We start from the raw sequence: 24,563 nt of genomic DNA on the forward strand, positions 1-24,563 counted from the left end.
AGTGTGCAAATGTCCATTCATGTCCTTGCTCTCAGTTCTTCCAAGTATATACCCAGTAACGGGGTTGCAGGACCATATGGCAACCCCATACTTAGCTTCCTGTGGGACCACGATACTGCCCTCCAGATGGGCTGCACCAACAGTGAATAGGGACATCCCTCTCTCCACATTTTCTCCAGCACTTGTCCTCTGTTTATTTTTTAAAAGTTTTATTCACACACCATAAAATCCATTCTAAGTAAACAATCAATGATTCCCTGTATAGTCACATAGTTATGCAGTCACCTCTACAACCTACATGAGGACATTTCCATTTCTTCTACAAAGAAATAGGAAAAGGAGGGGGAAAAAATGAAGACTAAAAATATAAGATAGAAGAAAAATAAAAATAAAGTTAGATATAATGAAAAGGTCAGACAACAACACCGTCACCAAGAATCCCACATCACTCCCTTAATAACCCCCTCTTATGGACATTTAGCTTTAGTATATTGCCTTTGTTACAATTAATGGAAGCATCTTATAATGTTGCCAGTAACTATAGACTCTAGTTTGCATTGATTGTATTTTTTCCCTTGTACCATCCAATTTTCAACACCTTGCAATGTTGACATTCATTTGTTCTCCCTCTTTTAAAAACGTTCTGTTTGTACATTTAATGACCATCATTGACCACTCCAGGTTTTGCTAAGTTATACAATCCCAGTCTTTGTCTTCTGTCTTTCCCTTTGGTGTCATACATGCCCCTAGCCTTCCTCTCTCAACCATACTCACACCATCTTTGTTCAGAGTACTTACAATATTGTGCTACCGTCACATGCTATCATGCTATCCATTTCTGGATCTATACAATCAATCCTGTTTACCCTTATGTACTCCTTCAGCATCAAATGCCCAATTTCTAACCTCTTTCTATCTCCTGATAACCTGTGTTCTCAACTTTAACTCTCAAATTTCGCTCATCAGTGTTAGTTTATATTAGTGTGTCCTTTTGTTTCTGGCTAATTTCACTCAACATAATGTCTACTGTCTACTATTTTGACTTTTGGAATTTATATGTCATATCTTATTTTATTGAATTGTATTGCCTTGTATTGTATTGTATTGTATTTTCCCTCTCTCTCTCTCTTTTTACCCTTACTTATAGTCTTCATTTCTACTCTCGTCTCCAAACCTCTCTCTCCTGGCTTTTCCTATCTGCCTGTGGTACTACCTTTACTATTTCTTATAGAGCAGGTCTCTTGTTCACAAACTCTCTCAGTGTGTGTTTGACTGAAAATATTTTAATTTCTCCCTCATTTTTGAAGGACGGTTTTGCCAGATATAGTATTCTTGGTTGGCAGTTTTTTCTTTCGGTGTCTTAAATACTATATAGTTGTCTTTTTCTCCTTCTGAATTTCGGGGTCTTTGACGCTGTCTTTATATTCCCCAAGAACATAGCACGTAGGAGATTCTCCTAGGTGAGTTGAGTTGAATAGAATAGTCAGTTCTTCTCCCCTAAAAAAACTACTGACTTCACAGTGTTCTTATGATTCAGAGATGGTAAATTTGTAGCTATATCATCATATTTTAATCAGTTATTAGCATACTGAAAAATCATTGTTATAATTTATCACACTGAAGGTTGAAACTAGATAGCCTTTAAAATTATTGCATTTTAATTCTTCAGAGTCTTAACAATCCATTTATTTAGATCTAGGAAGTCTAGGAAGTAATTCTTACCTTTGAAAGAAGCCCTTTATATTTGATTCATAAATGCTGTCAGCAGTAAAATACTTAAGATAATAAATTAACATATATTTGAGGTTCTAACATTCAAATGTATCTGCCTTAACATGAGTACCTTTTGATTTATATAAAATCAAAGTCAACTGCAAAGTTGTTTAGCTTAAATAACCAGCACTCTTATTTTTATATAATGTTTTTTCCTTACAAATCCTTTACTCTCTCTTAAAATGTTTCAGGAAAACAGATTTTCTGCTTCTGAGAAACATCACTGCAAATTACACATTGCCCTTGTTATAATAACCTTTAATTTTCTTTTTGTGGGTAGGTTGGGTTTTGAAGGACAAAACAGACAAAGAGGGGTTGCACTATTGATGGTCTAAACTTCTGTAATAGGAGAGTACCAAAGCTAGTTGACTGACAGGTGAGGTAGTAGTTGAGAGACCTTAGGAAAACAGAATTAATTCACCTGGACTTCTTTAAAAAAATAACAGCACCTAGAGTCACAAAGATGACTCCCCTGATCAGGCATACCTCAGTCAGAAAGCTTTTCTGGAGCACCACCATGCAGAACTCAGTATTAAGTGATGTTCTCAAAGCTTTGAACCAGCTGTTCTTCACCTGCTCTAAGAACAGCTCTGGGTGAGCCCCAGGAAAGTGTGCTCAGGGTAGTGATGGGGTCAGGGAAAGGGAGGGGGTGGCCAAATGACAAACTGAATTCACACTTTCAATACGTAGGGGAATTATTTGCAACCACTCAGGAATATAAAATAGTATCACAGCTGACAGCTTTATTTAACATTCCATTTAGCTCTTATCTCTACTTAATCTCTATTATTTTTATTTGGTTACTAGGTATTTAGTGCAGCCGGTTTTGTGGAAGGCAGGCCCAGAGCACACTTCAAATCAATAGTAGTCAAAGCTAACTCTATTGACCCTAGATTAGAACATGAGCATACAAGTTCAGTTGTTCTGAAGTGTGTGGAGTAGTTATTTTTTAGGTTTTGGTAAGTCTTAACAATATGCCTAAGCATTATATACATTGTAAACTTAAATACAGTACCTGCTCTAAGGCATAAATTCCATAATAGCTCAAAAAAAAACAAAATGTTAGCACTGAAGTCCTAGTTCTGCATGCTAACTTTAGTTAACATTAAGTCAAATATCAGACCTTATTCTTTTCACATATTGTCCTTCTTTCCTCCATTGTCCTTGTTCACTCAACAGATATTTATTGAGCACCAGGTAAGGTTTTTAGACATTAGTGTACATCAGTGAACAAAATAAAAGTCAGTACTCTTTATAGAGCTTCATTTCTGTCAGGATAAATAGACAATCAACAAGTAAAAATACGTTAAATGGCAGTAAGAGAAGGGGAGCTAAATAAAGCAGGGAAAAGAGGATTGTGGGAAGGGGGCTACAGGTTTAAACAGAATGGTCACTGAAAAGGTAACATTTGAGTAAAGACCTGAGATGCGTGAATCATGCTGTTAGTTATCCAAGAGAATGGCATTCCAAGGAAAAGGAACAACAAGTGCAAATGTTCTTAACAGAACCCTACTTTGTATGTTCAAGAACAGCCAAGAAGCCAGTGTGGCTGGAGTGAAGAGTGGGAGTTGTTCTAGCTCCCAATTAAGAAACTGGGAGGGGGTGCTGGTTTCACATGCTACTGGTAGGTGTAGTAAATTGAGAATTAACCATTGGATTAGTGATCTTGACAGCAGCAATTCAATGAAAGTGAATTGCAGAAAAGTGGCTGCACTGAATACCTAGTCAAAAGCTTCATTTCAATGGTTTTAAGGGAAAATGGAAAAAGAGGAGGTAGAGAATGACAAAGACAACTCTTTCAAGGAGTGATGCAAGTGGTGGATGGAAGCAGATATGGACACAAGGGAGGGATTATGGTTTTGTTTTTGTTTTTTGGGATTATGTTTCTAAGATGAGAAAACAACATGTTTTTATGCTAGTGGGAAAAGTTGATTATATATTTGGGAGACAATTACAGAAGCGAATTCCTCAATTTAGGGAAGAGAAAATGGAATCCAGTGCATAAATAAAAGGACTGGGCTTAGATAGGAACATAGATAATTCTTCTCTTAAACTGGAAGAAAACTTGAGTATGCAGGTACAAATGAAGGGAAGGAGTAGATTTGATGGTGACAGCATATTGAAAGTTCTTTTCTACCATGTAAACTAACTTTGTTTCCAGCACTTGATTAACATCTACAATATCCCTATCTTTTGGTCATTTACTCACTACCTCCAGAGATACCTCATATTTGGCCAGTTTATAAATTATTCATATATTTCTTCCCTTTTTTGAGCAAAAACCTGTCTCCTACAGCGATGGTCCTAGTTCTGCTTCCTAGAAGTTCACAAGATCAATAGTTCTACTCCTTCTACATGAGAGCCTTTCAAATACCAGAGGGTTGACCTGATTTCTCATTGTAGACCTCATTTCTTCTGTCTTTCACAGCTAACCCTTCAGTGTTTCTTCTGTGATACTTCAATCACTCTCACATCCAGTCACCCACTCTCCTAATACGGCCCAGGCTTATTTAATCAGTTTCATTTGTTTAATTGGGATCTTTTTTTAATCTTAGGCTTGTTTTCTTCCACATATTCATTGTTTCACCCAAATAGTCACATTTGTCCAGCATGCCAATAAAGTCTCTATATGAGGCTTTACCCCTATGATGAGGCCAAGGACAAGGTGCAGCCATTAAAGACACCCTTCCAAACTGGCCATCTGCCACCAGTTAGCCCCTTCTGGTTAGGATTGTCATTTCTAAATTTTCATGTGATCTCAGGTAAACCAACATCTATTTCAGGACACCTGGCCAGATTAAGTTGTATGGGAGCAAAGAAATAGGATATCTTACTAGTGGATTCAAGCCTGAATGCGTGAGAGAATGGTATATCACTGAAAATTGCAATTAGTGACTGTTTCAGTTTGCTAAAGCTGCTGGAATGCAGTATATCAGAAATGGATTGGCTTTTACAAGGGGGATTTATTAACTTAAAATTTACAGTTCTAAGACCATGAAAATGCTCCAGTTAAAGCATCAACAGGACAATACCTTATCTGAAGACAGGCTGCTGGCATATCCAGGGTTCCTCTGTCAAATAGCAAGGCACATGGCTGGTGTCCAGTGGTCCTTTGCTCCCGGGTGTTGCTGGATTTAGCTTCTGGTTCCAGCAGCCTCCTCTGAGTTTCTGCAGGTCCTCTGTTAGCATCTCCAGGGCTTTTCTCTCTGTGCTCTCTAGGTGTTTCTCTCTGAGCTCTCCAGGCTTTTTCTGTCTTTTATCCTCATAAAGGACTCCAGTAAAAGGATTAACACCCACCTTGAATGGGCTGGATCACATCTCAATTGAAATAACCTAACCAAAATGTCCCATTCACAGTAGGTCTGTACCCACTAAATGGATTAAGAAAAGATTGCCTTTTGGGGGGTACATAACAGCTTCAAACCAACACAGAGAGGCAGGCAGTTTTCAGACACATTTAATGTCAGATACCCTGGATTGTAGGTGCCTGGAGAGATGCCTGAGCTGAAAATGAATATTTCAAAGTCATTTGCATAGGAGTGGTAGTTGAAGACATAAGTGTAGGTTCATTCTTTGAGAGATGATAAGTAAAGGGGCCAAAAATAATATGTCTACATTGGAAATGTCTATATCATGTAAGCATGTGATCTTCTGATTATTAGAAGCTAGTCCTAGCATATTGCCATGTACATGAAAAGTTGATGTAGGAGAACCAGCCCTGTTTGAATCACCTGAATAAGTAAGATAGTCTAGATTTTCCTATTATCATTTCCCTAAGCCCATGATTGCTATTCCTGACACTTAGGAAGGTCTGAGCTGACCTCTGTCCCACTACCAGCCTCACTAGCACTGGTACTGCTTTTACCATTACAACAGAATATTAGCCGCACTGATGAGCACCAGAAGGCAGAGACTGAGCAGAAGTCAGTTGTAATAGCCAGGCTTAGGAGAAAAGTCACATCAGGGTAAAGTTTTGTACTCTGAAGCCAAATGTAGATGTAAGTAGAGCTGTGACTAGAGCTGGCAGAGGCTGGGAGCCTTGGGTGACTGGTTGGGGTGGAGCAAGGTAAAAAATGGGAAGAACAGAGGCAAATAAAGGAGTCAGAAAGTATGATTTTTAAGACTCACCTTTTCTAAAATTTTGAACAAGCTATGGTTGAACATGCAAGGTTCTGTAATCACCCCTATGCTATGGTGACTAGGAGAATTTTAGCAGTGAATAGGAGAAATTCCTTCCTCTTTGCTGGAATTTGAATTTTGTCTTACCTGACTATCTTTAGACATTGATCTTTGAGGCAACATATAGACAAATCTTAAAATGAAAAAGGAGCAAAAAACTAGAAGTTCAAATATCCATCACTTGGAACCTGGTTGAATAAACTATGCAGCTGAAAAGAAACAAGAAATAGCTCTATATATAGCTATGAAATCACTTCTAGGATAAATTGTTAAGTGAAAACAGCAAGGCAGAGAAAAGTGTGAATAGTATGCTAACATTTATCTAAGAAGGTGGCAGGAAGTGGTGGGAACTCTTCCCTTTATAAATATATTTCAGCTAATAAATGAGAAAGGAATGAAAGAATTACGAAGAGATTGCATGCAGTTATCTCATCATCACCTGTGAAGTATTTGTTCCAAAAAATCAAACCTGAATCTGCTCAAGCCTCTGGATCTTATTACCAGTTTACAAGAAATACAGGAGAAAGAGGAACATGTTAAGTAATACCACAGGTATACAGTCAGCAAAATAAAGAGCATATGATTCTGTTTCTTCAACATATAAATTATAAGGAAAAAGAGAGAGAGAAATCCTTTAGATGTGAAATATATTAACTAAATGCAATGTGAGGCTCTTATTTTGATCCTGGTTCAAACAAATCAGCTGTGAAATACATTTGAGATAATTTGCAAAATTGAACACTGACTAGGTATTGATAATATTAAGGAATTATTGCTATTTTTAATGTGGAATAATTGTATTGTGATTATGCTTTTAAGAAAACATCCTTACTTTTGGAGGTATATGCTGAGAATATTTATGCTTTAAATATTATGATTCTGGAATTTGCTTCAAAAAAATTCAGTGCAGTGTTGGGGGCTGGCAAGGATCAGGGTGTAAATGAAACAAGGTTAGCCATGAGTTGGTAATTATCAAATCTGGATAATAGATAAATGACAGTTCACTATAAACTATTCTCTCTACTATTGTATATGTTTGAATTTTTCATATTTTAAAAAAAAAGCAAGTTAAGTGATAGGTAGGAGAAGAAAAGAAGTTAATATTCTCTCTCTAAATGTTCACATATGATTTCAATCTCGTCTCTCTCCTCTTTCTCCTCTACTCGAGGGAGAAAGAATTGGGCAAGTTTACAAAGTGGGCTGAGGCTGCTGTGAAAGATACTACAAATCATTTTTCAGCTGCTCAGAATGGAAGAATGAAGTCAAAGTTCTTCCAACTTAGAATGCTGTCCACCTCATTTTGCCCCCTCCTTAAACCTTGTCAACACACATTTCCAGTTACATGCGCAATTTTAATTGAACTTCAGGACTGTCTCCAAATAAAATTTTCCATAAACTTCCAAACTGAACAGCTTCAGACTCTACTTTGTAACCTATTAGCTATTCATGAGCCCTCCCCTCCTCACTTAAAGTTGAGTTCTTATTTGCTTTCTCTTCTGATTTTCATTGAGATTCTTCCAGTTGCCAAGAAAGAGAATAGATTTCAGACAAAGAGAGCTGCTTCTAGATTTGACCACGACCCATACTGAAGGCATTATTCAAAAAGAATAACTTTAATTTTTCTAATAGACACATAATGTTTTTCAAAAAAGTTGAATGGTGGCGTGTAATTTTATCCTATTTTAGATGATACCTATGGCCTGGAAATCTGTTTTACAGCCCAAAATGTTATCTAGACCCTAAAGAACACCCTGGTCTAAGAAAATGGCAGCTAGAAGTACAGTGACCCCAGTGCTACATGCCAAGCAGTTTGGCTGGCAGGAGCCGGGGAGCAGTTGCTCTCCCACCCCACCCCTGGGCACAAGTTCCAGAAGTGGTACCTTTTCAATAGTATGCTTCAAAGTATCAACTCAGCATTTGAAAGGAAGCAGTGTGAACGCAAACGAGAGAAACTGTTTGATATCCTCTCCCTCATTCCCTCCACCAATCAACATAGCCCTCTCTTAAGTCACCTGGACTCCTGGCCCTACCAAGGATCCTCACCTCCTCACCCCAAAAACCTACATGCTGGAGTAGCCATATCATCACAGTGTGGTGACACACAACACACACACGCACACACACACACACACACACACTCACAGTTGATACGGCATAGAGGAAAGGAAATAATTTCAATTATTTCAACCTTTGTGAACTTGCACCTTTTGTTGTACTCTTTCCCCAGCACAGTAACAACCAGGATTTTTGGTTCCTGGAACTGAGAAAATGGGGGCTCTTGGGTGGCTAAGGGTATAAGATGCAAAACATAGGAACTTTGGATACTGTGTTTCCCACTATGTGGGAAAAGTCAGTCTGCAGTGAGGGAGGAATGAAAGCAAAGTACCAAGAGAAGCTGAGATAAAAATTATGGGAGAGAATACTGATAGCATTCTAGTCCCTGGTTCAAGTTGGTCCTCTGAGAGCCAGCCACACTCCTGTCCTTAGGTACTGTTAGACCTAATAGTATCCTTGTAATAAATCTCCCCTTTTGATTCTCTCTCTAGCAGTCAAACCCTAATATACTGCAGATGTCACCAACTGAGTAGGTATATTTGGAGAAATAAGAAAAGCTGAGATAGAATATTGTCCACCTTGCTTAGAGGCATTCACAGAAGTGGTGTGAAAACTACTCATGATTCCTCTGATTACAGTTAGCTGGGTCGTGTTTGTTGAGGCAGTTAAGGAATACATAGTCTTCAAATCTTTACAGGTCTTGGATTTCTTCTTAAAGAAACCAAATCAAGAGTGTTCATTAAAAGATTTCTATAAAAATCTAATAATTCTGAGGTTAACACAAAACTTAAAATAATCTTCCATGGGAATGTTTGTATATTAGGGTAAAGGGGGTTTAAATTCCACAAATATTACTAAAGTGAGCAATTGGCAGAAAGAGGTTTTAAAATATTTTGTTTCAGCATGTAAAATCTCGTTTTATTACAGAATTCTTTTGTTAAAGGCATAGCTCGTCTGGGTTTTTGGCAGAGTGATGGGAACTTAACAGCCTAGTTAATTTTAAAAGATAACACAAAATGCTAGACTTCATAGCTGCTGATAGTAAATGTAGTGCTTAAACTAATGTCACATCTTGTGAATTTATATACATTTGCAAATGAATGTATACACACACACACACACACATGAATATATTTATTTCAATGAGAACAGAGGTGAGGGAGGAGGGCAGGACAGACCTGTAAAATAATTCAGAATTTCTGCTAACTTCCTTCAGTGTGGTTGTAAAATGTGTAAGATTCCTTGAATACACTGTACCAAAGGTGGTCTGGATTTATTTCCAGTTGCCAGCATGCTAAAATGAAGGTGCTTGCTACCAAGATGTAGCCTATCAAAAGTTTAGTGATTAGATCTCCAAATCAAAAAATACAGTCTAAATAGGAAATTCTTGGTACTTGTTTCACTTTTCTCCTCTTTACAACATTATAGGGTGCTTTTATGTATATATTGTATCTTTCATAATAGAGAATGCATTGACTAAGATTGCAGAACATTTTCCCTTGTATCATCCCCTTGTGTCTAGTTGACTCATCTCTGTAAAAAAATCTCTTCTATTCAATGAGAAATGTCTGTTGGTCTGTTTCTAATTTACATTTTTTGATGGTTAGCAAAGTGAGGAAAGTTCACCTAGTTTTAAAATGGTGTAAAGAGCATGGATACAGTCCTGAAATCTAGAAAATACCCGTTCTCAAATTCACTCAGTTTTGCAACTTTAGATCTTAAAAACTTAGTGAATAATCTGTGCTTAAAAATTTACCATCAGCTCTTCGAATATACAAACTATTGCATTTCTGATGACAGTCCCTCCCACCAAGTGATAATTAAATACATCTTCTAAATTAAACTTACAAAACATGATCTATTCATTATCAACAAGTTATTTCATCCACCCTTCTTTTTCCACAACCCTTTCCATATCTGTGGACTTCTACTATGGCCTTTCTTAGAGTGTTTGATTTTAGGCTTAACTAGTAGACATTTTTCAGTCTTTCCCTAGGAGACTTTCTGGACATTTGCATTTCTGAACTAGGTACAAATCTTTATTCTCTTATTAAAATATTTGTAATGGATTCTGGGTAACAGTACCTAAGAACAGATGTCTAGGTTTGATAGTCCTTTAAGTAATGGTTGGCAGAGAAAAATGTGAAATTTTGATTAAAGCCTTCATAACCTGATTCATCTTTATTCTGTCTGCACTTTGACCTGAATTTAGAGTAACTATAATGAAAATGATTGTCCTGTGTGGCTTTACCAGTCATTGTCACTTCTTTTAAGTTACATCACATACATAATTTTTTTTATTGTTAAAAGGCAAGAACTGGATCTCACTATTGGCTTTCTGGAAGGCTTAAGGACCAGTAAACCTTTTATTTATTTATTTATTTATTTTTCCTTTTAGTTGGCATGCAGGAACTAGAGCTCAAAGTGTCTCACTCCTTATAAGACAACTCATGTAATTTTTCAGATAGGGTAACAATTTCCTCAGTTTCTAAACACCTAGTGTGCGGGTGACTGAGCTTGTACCTCGACTTACCAGGCCTGGGCCAGGGGACCTGATATCACCCCCTGGGGAGGGTAGTGGGTACGGGCGTTTAGTGCCCTCTGCAGCCCCCCCGAGCCTAGGAAGCGAGGTCAAGGCAGCTCCCTTTTCCTCACCCAAAATGCCACTGGCAGGGGAGGCTTGCCGGAGGGAACCGCCTTTCTCCCAACCGCCCTTTCCCCACTTCCTTATCTTGCCCGCACACTCCCCTGTGCCAAGGCAACTCCTGCCACCGCCAGCGCGCATGCACCGTGACCAGAACAACTCCCGCCCGCTGCAACGGCTCCTGCGTCCTCTCAAAACCAATCCTAGCCCCTCTCCCTTCAGTATTGCCATTTAAGGCTACTTCACCTCCTTTCCAGCCCTGCCCTTCTTACCAGCCTATATAACCTGTGATCACCCCTGAATAAAGCCTCTTTGGCGCATACTCCTACTGGATGAAGAGTGTCTTGTCCTTATCGCCGCCCTCCACACCTTGTACGCCTCCCGCCGAGGACCTGGCCAAGTCCTCCGCCTCGCCCTCGCCTCCGGGAAAGAGCCCCCGCCGCCGGTACCCTTTAAGCAGCCCCGAGAGCTGAGGGCTTAGCTACCGGCCGCCACTCCCCCCAGAAGCAGTAACCGCGACCGCACTAGTGTGTAGGGTTATCACCAAATATCAAAACCTCCATGCATTTAAATTTTTTTTTTTTTAGTTCACTTACGGGTTAACTAAAATTAACACTTAGTTAATACATGCCATTCGTAAATGCTTATCTTATCTTGGGAACTTGCATTTTGCATTCTATAACTAGTGTGCTTAAATTTGCAGTATGAGTGCCTTATTACCCTAGCTTTTCATTTTTTAATAAAGGAAATAGGATGTATGGCTTTAGATTCCTTTAATATCAATAAAGACCTAAATAAGCATTTAGTTATACCTAACAGCAGCTGTTGAATTTTTCTAGGACACAAAAGGAAGGTCTAAAAAGATCTATGATCAACTCCATTTTATAATTCCTGTACTCCCCAACTGCCATAATCCTTGCCAAATTTTATTCTGTTACAAGTTATCTGAGGTGGGGAAAATATGTATAATTATGAAGCATCCATGGAGTTTAAGGAAGTCTGAAATATTATTATAGAGCCATGGTTCTTAACCTTTTTGGGTTATGGGTCCTTTTTAGGATATGATGAAAGCTTTAAACTCACTCTTCAGAAAAATACATATAAAAGTTTTCATATGGTTTCAATACCTTAGACCCATCTAGGAATCCAGAGACCCTAGGTTAAAAGAATTCTTATTACGTGGCTAATAAACACAAACTGGTGAACCACCACTTGAAATAATTTTTAATTTACGTAACAAAGACATAGGTACTTTATTCTTTTTTTTTTTTTTTTTGGCTCTTATAAAGATACTTTATTCTTTTAAGTTTAAAACTAAATAATATGTGAACCTCAAAACAAATGTCTTAAAGCAACAAAAACATCACTCAGAGAAAAAAAAAAGACCACCTTACTAATGTAAAAATATGTAAGGTATGGAAATATATACTGGATGTTTTCAGAATATCTTATTTGATGATAATGATTCTGCTTTCAGTTCAAAAAGAATCTTTTCTTTCTTTCAAGAAGAATATTATCAGTAAGAATGACATCCATAAATTAACTCTAAGATAAATAATCATATTGCCATCTTTCTCCCTATTGTGTGGTAATGGTGTCCTTCAGTGTTTGTACAGCAGGACCTTGCACTCCTTTTGCCCCTTAGCCAGCTACAAACTGTCAAGTCATTTCTTTTTTTTCTATTTAACACAGGTAGCCATTAACACCATACTGTACTCTTTAAAATGATTTTAGGGATGTCAAGCAAGTCTGTTGATCAGACCTGGGCCAGACTACAACTGTTATAATGGGAAAGAAATGGAAAGGAGCTCATCACAGATTAAGAGGTATAAAGGTGCAAAAGGCTCTAACCACCAAGTACTCCATTCTTCAAGTACTTCAGAGTGTCCAGAATCCCAAGCTAGACAAAATCCAAAGAAGGCTACCCAAGCATCCCTGAAGCTAGAGTTTCAGAGGAGGCTACTTTGTGTGTGTATTGGTGAGGCAAGGTGCAGGAGCTGCCAGCGAAGATGGCTGATGAAAGAGGAAGCATAGTGTATACTGATACCAGTTTAATGCCCCTACCCACGCCCAGGTTTCCCCAATATCCCCTCCCCCAAACTCCCAGAACACTGGCAGGAAGGATCAAGCCCTCCAGACTTGAGGAGAAAATCTAAGATTTCGGGTAGCTGAACCTTGCTTACTCTTATTTCAAGAGTGTCCCCTGCCCTCTTCTTCTCTCCTCTTTGAGGCCAACCTCATGCTCTCCCATATGTGGCATGTTACCTCTTCCATAGGTTGGTTGTCAGCCACACAAGAGTTCACAAATACGCACCCCAATTTAGGATGACTCATTGTGTCTGAGACATTTTAGCTTTTTTCATCTATAATAGACAGTCATCTTGGCAGCAGTTGTTACCGCAAGGGCTCTGTGTATGTTTAAAAGGAAAAAAACCCAAAAAAAATAAAAACAAAAGCAAAACTAGTTTATATCGCTGTTCAGAAATGACCTCAGTAGGAGAATTTTTTCTGAACTCCCTAGTTGGTAGTGATGGGTTAAGGGATGTGCAAACTATGTACCAAGGCTGGTATGTGTGGGGAATTGAGCCAGGACCAAAGCTGGAGGGCGTTCATGGATACACATTTAACACAAATAACTCTATATACTGACATTGTGATATGACAATAGTAGGAGCTGCTGTGAGACCATAAAACAAATGATCCTAAAGCAATGAAGCATGAGGAAATAGTGAAGTTGCCATCAGAGAACGCCTCCCAGTGGAAACATTTACACTGAATATTGACAGTTAAATAGATTAGCCAGTACTTTGCACACCTTGTTTTATGAAAGCAAGACTTTGTTTTCTTCACTGCAGTATTCCCCAGTGCCTTGTACCTTGTAGGTGGTCAATAAGGATTTCTTGAATAAATAAATGAATTGAGGGCCCCTAATGTTTCTTTGCTCTCTTGTCCTTCTTCCCCAACACAATAGCTCCTGCTCTCTCCATTCCCATACCAACTGGCATGTCCTTTTCAAAACTGAAAATACTTTTTATCTTACTAAGTTCAGTTAAAGTTAGAAACGTTTAAAATTCCCACAGCTGCAAATGTCTTAGAAACATTATGCTGGAATAGCTAAATAAAAACTCGACATCTTTCCAGCCCCAAAGCATTGTGGAATACTCAATTCATTTGTAAATTTTTAAAAAGCAAACACTAGTACAGGCTTCTCCATACAAATAATAATGAAAGGTTATATGCTGGATATAAACATACTTATGCTATATTTTTTAAGACCTCAAAATAACTATAAATTGGCAAAATTAAGCAATCAAGTTTTTCTCCCTTCTCTAATGTCATTAGGCTTTGAATGTGTCTTTGACTCAATACAATTTTATGACATTCTAGGTAGTATGACCTTAACATAATTCCAGATGGATTATCCTAAAGTTTATTTGGCTGACAACCCAAGGGAATTTAGCCCAAGAACAATAGTTTCGTAATTCCTTAAATCTGAACTCTGTCCTCCAAAATACTCATTTCCAGCCTCATCACTTAAAAGTTTTTTTGAGTGCTGCTTGCTGCCTCTCCGAATTTCCCTTCTCCAGGCCTGTTTTCCTCTCTCAGCTGCTTTCTTAGCAGTTCAAGGCACTGCTCGACTGGTTATGCTTGGGACAGCCCGACTTCCATCTGCCGCCGCGCGGACAGGAGCCTGCTGCGCTCCCTTCAGCCGCATCTTTCATGCCCGGCCATTCAGCCACCTCTCAGCGCGGCTCAATGGGGCCGAAGCAGAATGGGCCCTCCGCTTCCACGGGAGCACATGATCTCCCAGGTAGCCCTCTCCTTGAAGCACCTCAGTGTCTGCTATTCGCAAACAGCAGGACACCACTCTCTACTGGCTTCCTAATCCCTGAGACATGCAGGGGAAGGAGGTCGCGGGGCTGCGCAAGTTAAAAGAAAAGCGAGGGGGCGGGTGAACGCGACCGAGCACAATGTCAGCGCCGGGGCCCGCCAGCGGCTGCGCACAATCAGCGCCAGCTGCAGCCCAATTAAGCTCAACAGGTCACAGGTGTTCCGGACAGAAAATGCTTTTAACAAAACCACTTTCTTGAAAATACCTAAGACGTTTTTAAGCACCGAAGCCCATTTCTTTGGGTGGATTCTTTAAAGCTATTTAGTACACTTGAAATACAAAGGAGCTGAAGAGCACATTTAGGCCTCACTGGAAGGTCGGCTTTCTTCTTGCCAAACAGCAGGAGCAGCAGCCGGGTTGCCTCCCCTGTGCCCGGAGGAGAGAGCATCTCTGCCTCTGCGTGGAATCAGATTGAAGCTGCACGACTAAGGGTCTGGTTGCTTGCTCTCTTCTTCAGCTTGATCTCTCCATATAAACTATACTGTGCAATTCACCCACTCACATAAGAAATTGCTGTGACTATATCTTTGTATTCTAATTACAATCTCTATTATGCAGTTGTAGTTTTCCTATGAACTTTTAAGTGTCTTGGGCTGGTTAAACTGGGTGTGTGAATTCAGCTGTCAGGATCCACTTTTCCTCCTCATTTAAGGTCCCCCTATAAATAAGCTTCCTCTTCTGGCACATTTAAAATTGCTAACTTTGATTTCTTCATATATCTGAATGCTGCTCCCCGTGGCTGTGGAGGGGGTGACAGGCACCAAATAGGACTTCAGCTGATTGTTTAAGCTGTCTTCAGAACTTCTGTCTTCCACCTTTCATCAGGATACAAATAATCTGAAAAGTATTTAGGAACAGGATGATGAGGTTTAATTCGAATTTCAGCGTCTCTAGTAGAAATGAGCTGCTGTTAGCTCTCCTTACTCCAAAGGCCAACTTACAGTAATATCCCTTTCTCCCAACCTTACATGCCACTTGTGAGTATATTTTCCCATTATCATTATTATAATCTGTTTATAACATAGAGCAAGGAAGTGCAGATACTACCCAGGCCTTATCTGGAAATGGAAGTGGCTGAATTTAAATTTGCTATTAAATTCCTAATATCTCAATGCACCAGGAAAGAAGGTAGAGCTACTGTGAATTGGAAGGAACAAAGGAGGGGCTATGGCCCCGTAATGATGCCTGACATTTTCAGGTTTTCCTTTCTATTACGTTTCAGAAAACATTTTTTGTCTTGACTGTTACTCTTTACTCACTTTGTTTTTTAAAATTATTATTGCCTGCCTAGAAACCATGTTGGTTTTAATTTTAGTAATATGCCTGTTTCTATTTTGTTAAGCTGAGCCACCTGTTTAAACTCTTCTTGTCTCCTAGGCTATGTATAAGAGGTCTCATTTTTTCCACAGTGAAGTAAGACATTGTTCTTATTCTTCGTGGCATTCAGAATTCCGCACAATTGCCTCTTTTGCCTTTTGCATTTAAAAGTGAGGTAATTAGATTTCCCAAGGTTCAATGGTCAAGAGCCTTCTCATCATGGGGAGTTGCTTCCCCACACCCCTTACAAGTGGAGTTGTCTCACATAATCCAGTTATTGCTATATTGTTATTTTCCCAAAGGAACTGCTTTTTCAGAGAGTAAGCATAGCATGAAAATTCATACTCATATATCCCTTTGCCTTCATTGCTGAGTTACTTTTTTCACTGCATGTGAAAAAAAATTCCTCACTGTATTTATTCAGTGATTTTTGTTTTGAATATTTCTAAGCATTTTCATTGAAAAGCTTTTCCTTTCTACCTCTTAAGAACACATCTCAAATATGCCTAAGTCTTCCACAGAGAGTTCCTCTTATTGTTTTATATTACTTCTCAGTGTGTGACAATCAGATCTATTATTACTGCCAAAAAAAAAAAAAAAAATGGAAAGAGCATTTGTGACAAACAAATGGTCATGATGGCCACCAAAATGACAGCGTCTTTGTCTAATTCTAACAGTGAGATCTTGGGCCCACTCTGCTAGCCTTTTGTCTCTTTTCCTCATTTCTCCAAACAGATATTTTCACCTTTGCAGCAAGCCATATATATATATTTTTTCTAAAAGCTTGCCTATCTATCTTTTAGCCAAAACTGAATAGGAACACAGAATATACACTCTTAGCTTTATAGAGTCAGCCAAACATTTTTGCTTTTATAGCATAATGCTAAAAGCAACCTTTTTTGTATTTGGCTAATAATTCATTTAAATGATCCAGTCTGCAGCCTATGGTGGAAGAGAACAAGATGGTGAAGGGATTAGGGGAAAGCTTCCAGATTCCTTTTTGCCAAGGAAGTTAAGGAGCTCAAGTGGCTAAGGGTTTTCTTTCTACACAGGTTAGTTTAACATTCCAGACAGTCTGTGATTCAAATTTGCCCATTTGTCTGCACATCTTCCCAGTGAGGTTCTTCTGTGGACTCCTGGGAAAATTTCACCTGAATTTCCTTATCACTGAAACAGTCCCAGACTCTGTCTGGTTTTAAATGCGATGTTAGCAGAGCAATGAGTATTCGTGATCCCTGTGAACACTGTAGATACAGATAAATAGATATATAGATAGATACACACACACTCACACACACGTACATACACATATACCTGTCTCATTAAGCTTTCTTACTTAAATTTTATAGATCCTAATAAGTAATACCTTAGTTTAAATTGAAGCCATTCTTCTCGGTTTCTGTGGTATTTATTCCCAAACAGAGAGATGTATTGGCAAATTTATCTAGAAAGACCTCATGTTTCCAAAACTTAATACAGAAAGGAAACTCTCTGAGCAATTAATTGATCCCAGATTTCTTTCATCACAGACAATAGATCACCATTGGCACACTTTTTTAAGCAAAGCTTCCATTTCAGTGTTCCAAATATATATATATATATATATACACGCACACACACATACATATACATATATAGATACACACACACAATGTTTTTATATTTTCTGAAATTGTTCTCAATTCCAGCACAGTTTTTTCTATAACACAGCAAAAAAGCTCTTGTCCCTATGTAACAAATTTTGATACCTAAGGAAACATCCCCCTCATATATAATACTGGCATAGTTGTAGTCTTGCTAGAAATTCTAATTTATATCACTTCTAAGGAAACCACAAATTCAGTTCTCCAGACTGAAAGCATTGCTTGAGATAAACAGATATCACAGTGTCAAACCATTTTTTCTATTGACTTTATCTTCATTCCAAAAACTTAAATATAACTTACACAGTCTAGATTATATCAGATATAAGTAAAAAGGCTGCAGAATATTGGCCAAATATGGGAAAGATGAACATAACATGCACTTTTGGAAACTTGTTTATAGTTAAGGAACTACTCAGCTGAATTCAACAAACATGCATTGACCATTTACAGAGCACATGTAGGTGCTGTGGCTGCTGCAAGTGTTGCCACCTTTTGCCTCTGTCACACAGCCTGGTCTCCCTCTTCTTGGCTTCCCTCCCCCTTTTCAGTCCTTAAATAAATGTCTGCTCCATATGTCTCTGCCCTCGGTCCCCTTCTGAATCACTCTATTCTGGAATAAGGAAGAGCAAAAGGAAAAAGGAAATGAGATAGTTGAGTTCCATATTGTGCAGGGACATCTCCCAAAGTGTATGCTGAAGGTCACAAGTAACTGTAAAGGTTAGCCATTTATAGGTATTCTGCCAAAAAAGGGGAGAGGGAGAGTTCTGTGGGAAACATTGAGTTAAACAAAATTAAACAGATTTGCACTGCTACGTATCACAGAAATCTTTAAAATTCTGTTGTGCATTGTGAGGAATGCATGTTTGTTGAATTCAGCTGGGTATTTGGTCATGGAATACTTCTACCCCTGAACAGACACTAATATCCTAAGGGAAATACTGGCATGGACTATGAGAGCCACTGAAGGTTTTTGAGCAGGAAAGCTGTACTTTTCTTGGGGAGTATGTGACTCATCATATCTTAACTCGTACCAAAGTAAGTGGCTCCTACGGCAAACAGAAACCAGCCATCATGAAATGGATTAGGAGAGAAGAACAAATAATCCAAGTAATGCTTTTTCTTTTGGAATTTCTACTAAGAAGCCCTTCATGAGGGAAAAATAAAAACAAAGGAACATTTAAGAGTTTGCTCTGTCAACTGATGTTCATCAGCTGCTTGTGGATTTAGATGAGAGCTTTTGAGACGACTGTCATCAACTAGCATTCACTGTTATTGTGGCCCATATGACTTGTGAAAACTCTATCACTGTTATTTTTAGTGATATTTTGATGGAAGGATTTTTTTAAATTCTTTGTTTTGCCAACTAAGGCTAGTTCATTGTAATCCCTGGTCCCTTGCTGTTTCTTTGCTTACTTTATTCCTTTTACTCAGAATGTCATTTCTTTTCATATGTGCATATCTAAATTCTTTCTTTCCTACTCAATTTATGAGGCCTCTTCCTAACCAGCAGTAATTTCTCTCTTCTCTCCACACCCAAAGCACTTTCCTTTTGCCTCTCCGACAGTGCTTCTAATACCATGCCACACATTGCAGTTAATTTATGTCTATCCCCTACTGGTTTATAAGCACCAGAAGTCAGATACCATGTCTTGCCCACTTCTGGGTCTTCCACCTGACCTCCCATACTTATTGCACTAGTGGCCATTCAATAGATGTTGACTGATGAAAAAGTGACTGGCTTATTGTTAGTGCAGTCCTATTTTTAGTTATCTCAGTTACTGATTTTAAATCACTAAGCAAATGTATAGGAAAATAAAAGTGGCAAAAGGGATTGCTTAATTGACTGGTTCTTCAGAGCATCTCTTGTAAATAAAAATAAACAGGTTAAATGTTTATGGAAGCAAGTGTTGAGTTCTGGAAGTTACAGTCCCGAGGAGTTCTGCCACCCCAGGAACTGGGAACAGCTGCACTACTTCCTCTACACGGAGGAAAACACCTTCCTGTGAGGTCCTTGAGTACCATAATTCATCTACTCTCTCTCCCTTTTCATTTTCTCTCAAAGGTTTTATATGTCTTCCCTATCCAAAACGTTTCTCCATGTTCTGGTTGAAATTCTGTCCAAGTTTTTTATATCTCACAATACTGTAGGTCGCCAAATTGGATGGAATTGTTTATTAAGTGTCAGGCATATACTAAATATAGTAAGGGAATTACTCTCAAATGTTAATATAAACCAGATACCCCAAATTACACATGGCCAGCTTTCAAGTGGCCACTACTTATCTAACCACATCTCACCACCGATGCCCCCTTTGTTCTTGCCGTGGAAACCGTCATGTAAGGGCAAAAAGCAATTTATAGCTTAGAGAAAAATCTATGGATATAGATGTGGAAAAAGGAAAGTTGATCTGCAAAGAGGAATTGCTCAGGGGAGTTGATCCCAAGAGCAGCCTTCCTTGCCTCAATGACCTGCCTGAAATACTCTCTCACTTCCCACTACCTAATTTCTCTGCCTTGCCATGTTAGGCTGCCTGAGATTCAAGTGATTCAAGGAATACAATCATTTCTTCCTCTCCCAATTTGAAAACTATTTAACAAAGAGGGGATGCCTACTGGAGTGTAGGTTCCCTTTTTCAGATGTGCCAGATGTTTTAGCCACATACCACCTGACCACATGAACTAAATTCAGTGAGCTTTTAGAGGCTCTAGGAAGCCTTTCAATCCCCTCCCCTTTTTTCCTCAACCCAACCCACCTCCCCTACCCCAGCCACCACCATCTTGCTTATGCTCATTTGGCCACTCCATTTGCCATGCTCCCATCAGACTTTGCACATCACTGCATTGTACAAAATCTGGGGGCACCAACCACATAACAATTAATGAATACAATAATTAGTATTTATCTAGTACATGATATGTCCTCAATAAGTGTTTGTAGCCATTATGCTGTAGGCCCTGTATTCACCAAAATAAGTCTCAGCTATGAAGTGTGCAAAACATAGCACTGGCATAGGGCAGTAACTTCTGTATTCTCCTTAGCCTTAAGAGGGAGCCCCATAAAGGAAACATTCCGTGTACTGTCTCAGAAAGAGGGAGAACTTCACCAACAAGCAGGAAATTCAATCCTCTTTACCTCATCTAGTCATTCTTCAGAATTTTTAGCCTTACAACTATTTCTCCAAATTCTAGCACAGATAAAAGAAGTGCTCTTCAGATTGAAGGGAGGGAGCTGCGTTCCCTCACTTGGTCCCTTTACCTCTGTTTGTAGATAGTTGCCTTGGAACACGATGTAACCACTGGATGGTCAGTTTACCATGTGCAGTATTTCACAAGCTTTCACAGTGCTTATTAATTATCACATTCTTGTTTTCAAATACTTTTTTTGCACCAGAATACATTATGAAATAGTTCCACTAATCCCTACAAGTTTTGCTTTTTCCCTCAGCAACTTGGTAGCTACTCTTTTCTGAAAAGCATTAACATGCATGTCCACTATAGATATCTTCAGCACTCGTTAATGTAGCACATAACTAATAGTTACATTTCATAATTTGACAAAGCCTTCTAAATCTATGCATTTTTTTTAAAAGCTCCATAAACATGCTATTAAATCCCCTAAAAAGCTACGAAACTGCTTTGGCAGCCATTAGCCCAGCATAAGCAGAAGAACTCTTTTCAGTAAATGAACAGAGAAAATATGCTGAATGGCTGGACAAATGTGTTTCAGCTGTCCCTTTCATTTACTGATACAAGGGCACAATCAATATCAATCACTGTTTTCCCTGTTGCTTCGAAAATCACAATATCTCTTTTCATCCTCCAAGCTCTTTTTACCACAGTAATGTGTCTTTAGAATGACACTGGCATCAGCCTGCTTCCGCTGTCTGAAGTCCAGGGAGCTTAAAAACACATTTCAGGATTTGAGGCTTGAACCTTCCTCCCTTTCCGTTTTCCTTCCGCCTACTCTCTCCTCCCTCCCTCTGCCATCCTCTCCACCCCCTCCCCAAATTCTTTTCAGTTCTTCCAGCTTTCCTTGCTGAGTAAACAGAATTCACTTCTCTGTTCTAATACAGTTCTCCAGAATAACACAGACAACCCTATCTGACATTCCCAAGATTTAAGCACTCCTTAAAGAGATGCTCATAAAGAAATGCTTTTTTACGTGTTGGTAATAGATCAAAGGTTGAAAGGAATGTGGAAATTCAGTGCTTTGACAAGATGTGCTGATGAGCACAACCTCACTCTATATCAGGGTATCTCCTTCTTCTGCTCTCCCTTATCATTTGGTTCCTACCTCCCACCCACCACACATACCCATGCCACCTTGGGTGCCCTGTATTAAAAATATGTGTGCATGGCTATTCCGCCTTTAATATTGTAAGCTCCTTAAAAGCAAATGCCATACCATATACCACTTTTTGAAGCTCCTGGTTCTGAGTACTTAACACATTGTTTTGGGACGGACGGACAGAGAAAAAAAGCTCTGTCTATGATTACTTTGTTTCTTTTGTAAATCTTAAGTGAAATAACACTTGCAGATAAATTTTAGCAATGTGCTTACAGTTGTGGAAGTTAACACAAATGAATAGTTGAAATATTAAGTTTCTAAAAAGAGTGTTGATTATTTTATTCTCCCACCCCCCTGTTTTTCTATTTCAGATTATAGCTGTCTGTAGAGAAGCAGCCCTTCTGGCTCTGGAAGAAGACATCCAAGCCAACTGCATCATGAGAAGACATTTTACTGGAGCCTTGAGCATTGTGAAACCTAGAATTCCTGAGTCATTGAGACGTTTTTATGAAGATTATCAAGAGAGGAGTGGGCTACATACACTCTGAGAAAATATGCATATTCATTATGCTAAAATATCCTTTCTAGAGAAAATTTGTTTCTTTTTTAAATTTTGTCTTAAGAGTGTCCCCATAAAAAATCCTTAATAGGCAAAAAGTCTGAAATAGGTTCGCTGGCACTGAGAGGCTACCGTTGTTATAGAAATTTTATATCATATGGATACGATGGAAGAAATCTCAGGCATGGGTTTAATTCAGTTTTATCTGGAAATGTATGCTGATTTTAAAAAATCAAACCTTCAACTTTTTCATTCTTGAGTTGGTTCATTCATACCATTAAATGATTTCCTTACTCCAGAATCTATTTCATTGCCTCCCTAAATGCCAAACCTGTTGTGTCAGTTTGAATGTATTATGTCCCCCAAAATGCCATTATCTTTGATACAGTCTTGTGGGGGCAGATGTATTAGTGTTGATTAGATTGGAATTCTTTGATTGAGTGTTTGTATGGAGATGTGACTCAATCAAATGTGAATGAAACGTTTGATTGGATAATTGCCATGGAGGTGTGGCTCCACCCATTCAACGTGGGTCTTAATTAAATCACTGGAGTACTTTAAAAAGAGCCACACAGGCCCAGACGGTTGCTGCAGCTGAGACAGACATTTTGAAGACAGCTGTTGAAAACTGATGTTTGGAGAACACCATTTTGAAATGCAACCTGGGAGCAAGCAGACGCCAGCCACATGCCTTCCCAGCTAACAGAGGTTTTCCAGACCCCATTGGCCATCCTCCAGTGAAGGTACCCTTTGTTGATGCCTTTCCTTGGACACTTTATGGCCTTAAGACTGTAACTTTGTAACCAAATAAACCCCCTTTGTAAACCAATCCATTTCTGGTGTTTTGCAAAATGGCAGCATTAGCAAACCAGAACACCTGTGGACCTAAATTTTATACAAGAATATAGGAAAGTATGGAAATTGGGAGTGGATGGATGCATGATGTAAAATATTCATAAATCTTTATTTCTGACGGACGACCAATGAAGTGGCCAAATGTGCCAGACAGGTTTATGTGGCCTTGTTTTCAAAAATGTATTTATCCTCATTATCATTCAGACCTATATTTTTTCTTTACCCTTCTTAATCTGTTCCTATGGCAAAGAAAAAGAATTAAGATCCATTTTGGATAGTTTAATGCCCTTTAAAAGTTTAAAAACTTGAAGTGTAACCCAGTCCAGGCCTAGAGCAGTAAGCTTGTTTTATTTGTTTGTTTCACAAAATGCTATAAATAAATCATATGAATTGTTCAGGTTTTAACTTGTACACATTTCAGGTTACCGGTAAACTTTTTCAGCTCAAAGATAAACCAAACTGTTCTCTTAATCATATTGTCTTATATTGCATTCCAAGTATTTGCATGTATGCTCTTAGTTATTATCTTTAGGGTTTCTTGACACTTTAATGCACCATAAACCCCCTTGAAAAGCTGTTGGAAAGTAATTCTCTTACTTCCAGTTCAGAACTGGGCAATGGAAAGAATGTGTGCTTAAACCTGGTAACTGTAGATCTTCAAAAATTCCTAGAAAAACAAGTCAGGCAAGAAATACCTGATTATCAAAATAATGGGCTATACAAATTTGTGGTGGCAGATATTCAGAAGTCATGCTTGAACTATTTTATCCTTTGATTATCAAAAATAGACTTGAAAAGGTTTTCCCCCAGATGACATTGGTTTACCAGTACATAAAACCACCCAAGGGACCAAGAATATTACTTCTGTTTAGAACTGTGCTGTACATCATAGTAGCCACTAATCACATGTGGCTATTTAAATTTAAATTGAAATTAATTAAAATTAAAAATTGACTTCATCAGTCATGTTAGCCACATTTCAAGTGCTATGTGAAATGCAATTGAAGGAGGATGTGGCAGGTGTCTACTGTATTGGACAGAGCAAATTCTAGAACATCTCTAGCATTGCAGAAAATTCTATTGGACCCTGCTGATTTAGAAAATAAGCTTATACATTGAACTGTATAACATCTCAAAATTATTTCTGTGCCCTCCATTTTCCCTTTGGTTATTATTTATAAAGAAAATTATGAAAAGACAGGACCTTAACTTCCTCCCTATAAATGCATAGCTGAGGGCACAAAACAAAATAAGAGAAATTATATCCCCAAGGACCAAAATAAGAAAATAAGAGAAATCCCACCCTCAAAAGAAGAAAAATCAGAACACTTATCTTGAATTGACATTGAGTTTCT

General features: G+C 38.5%; 1 protein-coding gene across 2 annotated transcripts in view; it reads left to right on the top strand.

Annotated features, from left to right (window-relative positions):
- The window catches only part of SPATA5 (spermatogenesis associated 5), a 449,967-nt gene extending 427,316 nt beyond the window's left edge, over window positions 1-22,651 (top strand). For both annotated transcript variants that reach the window (XM_037830598.1, XM_037830599.1), the window contains one exon: window positions 22,166-22,651. In XM_037830598.1, coding sequence (XP_037686526.1) covers window positions 22,166-22,342 — 177 coding nt within the window. In that variant the 3' untranslated portion in view covers window positions 22,343-22,651. The remainder of the gene's footprint in view (window positions 1-22,165) is intronic.
- The last annotated feature ends 1,912 nt before the right edge of the window (window positions 22,652-24,563 follow it).

This window comes from Choloepus didactylus, chromosome 3 (genome assembly GCF_015220235.1).
Source record: "Choloepus didactylus isolate mChoDid1 chromosome 3, mChoDid1.pri, whole genome shotgun sequence".
In the NCBI taxonomy this organism is placed as follows: domain Eukaryota; kingdom Metazoa; phylum Chordata; class Mammalia; order Pilosa; family Megalonychidae; genus Choloepus; species Choloepus didactylus.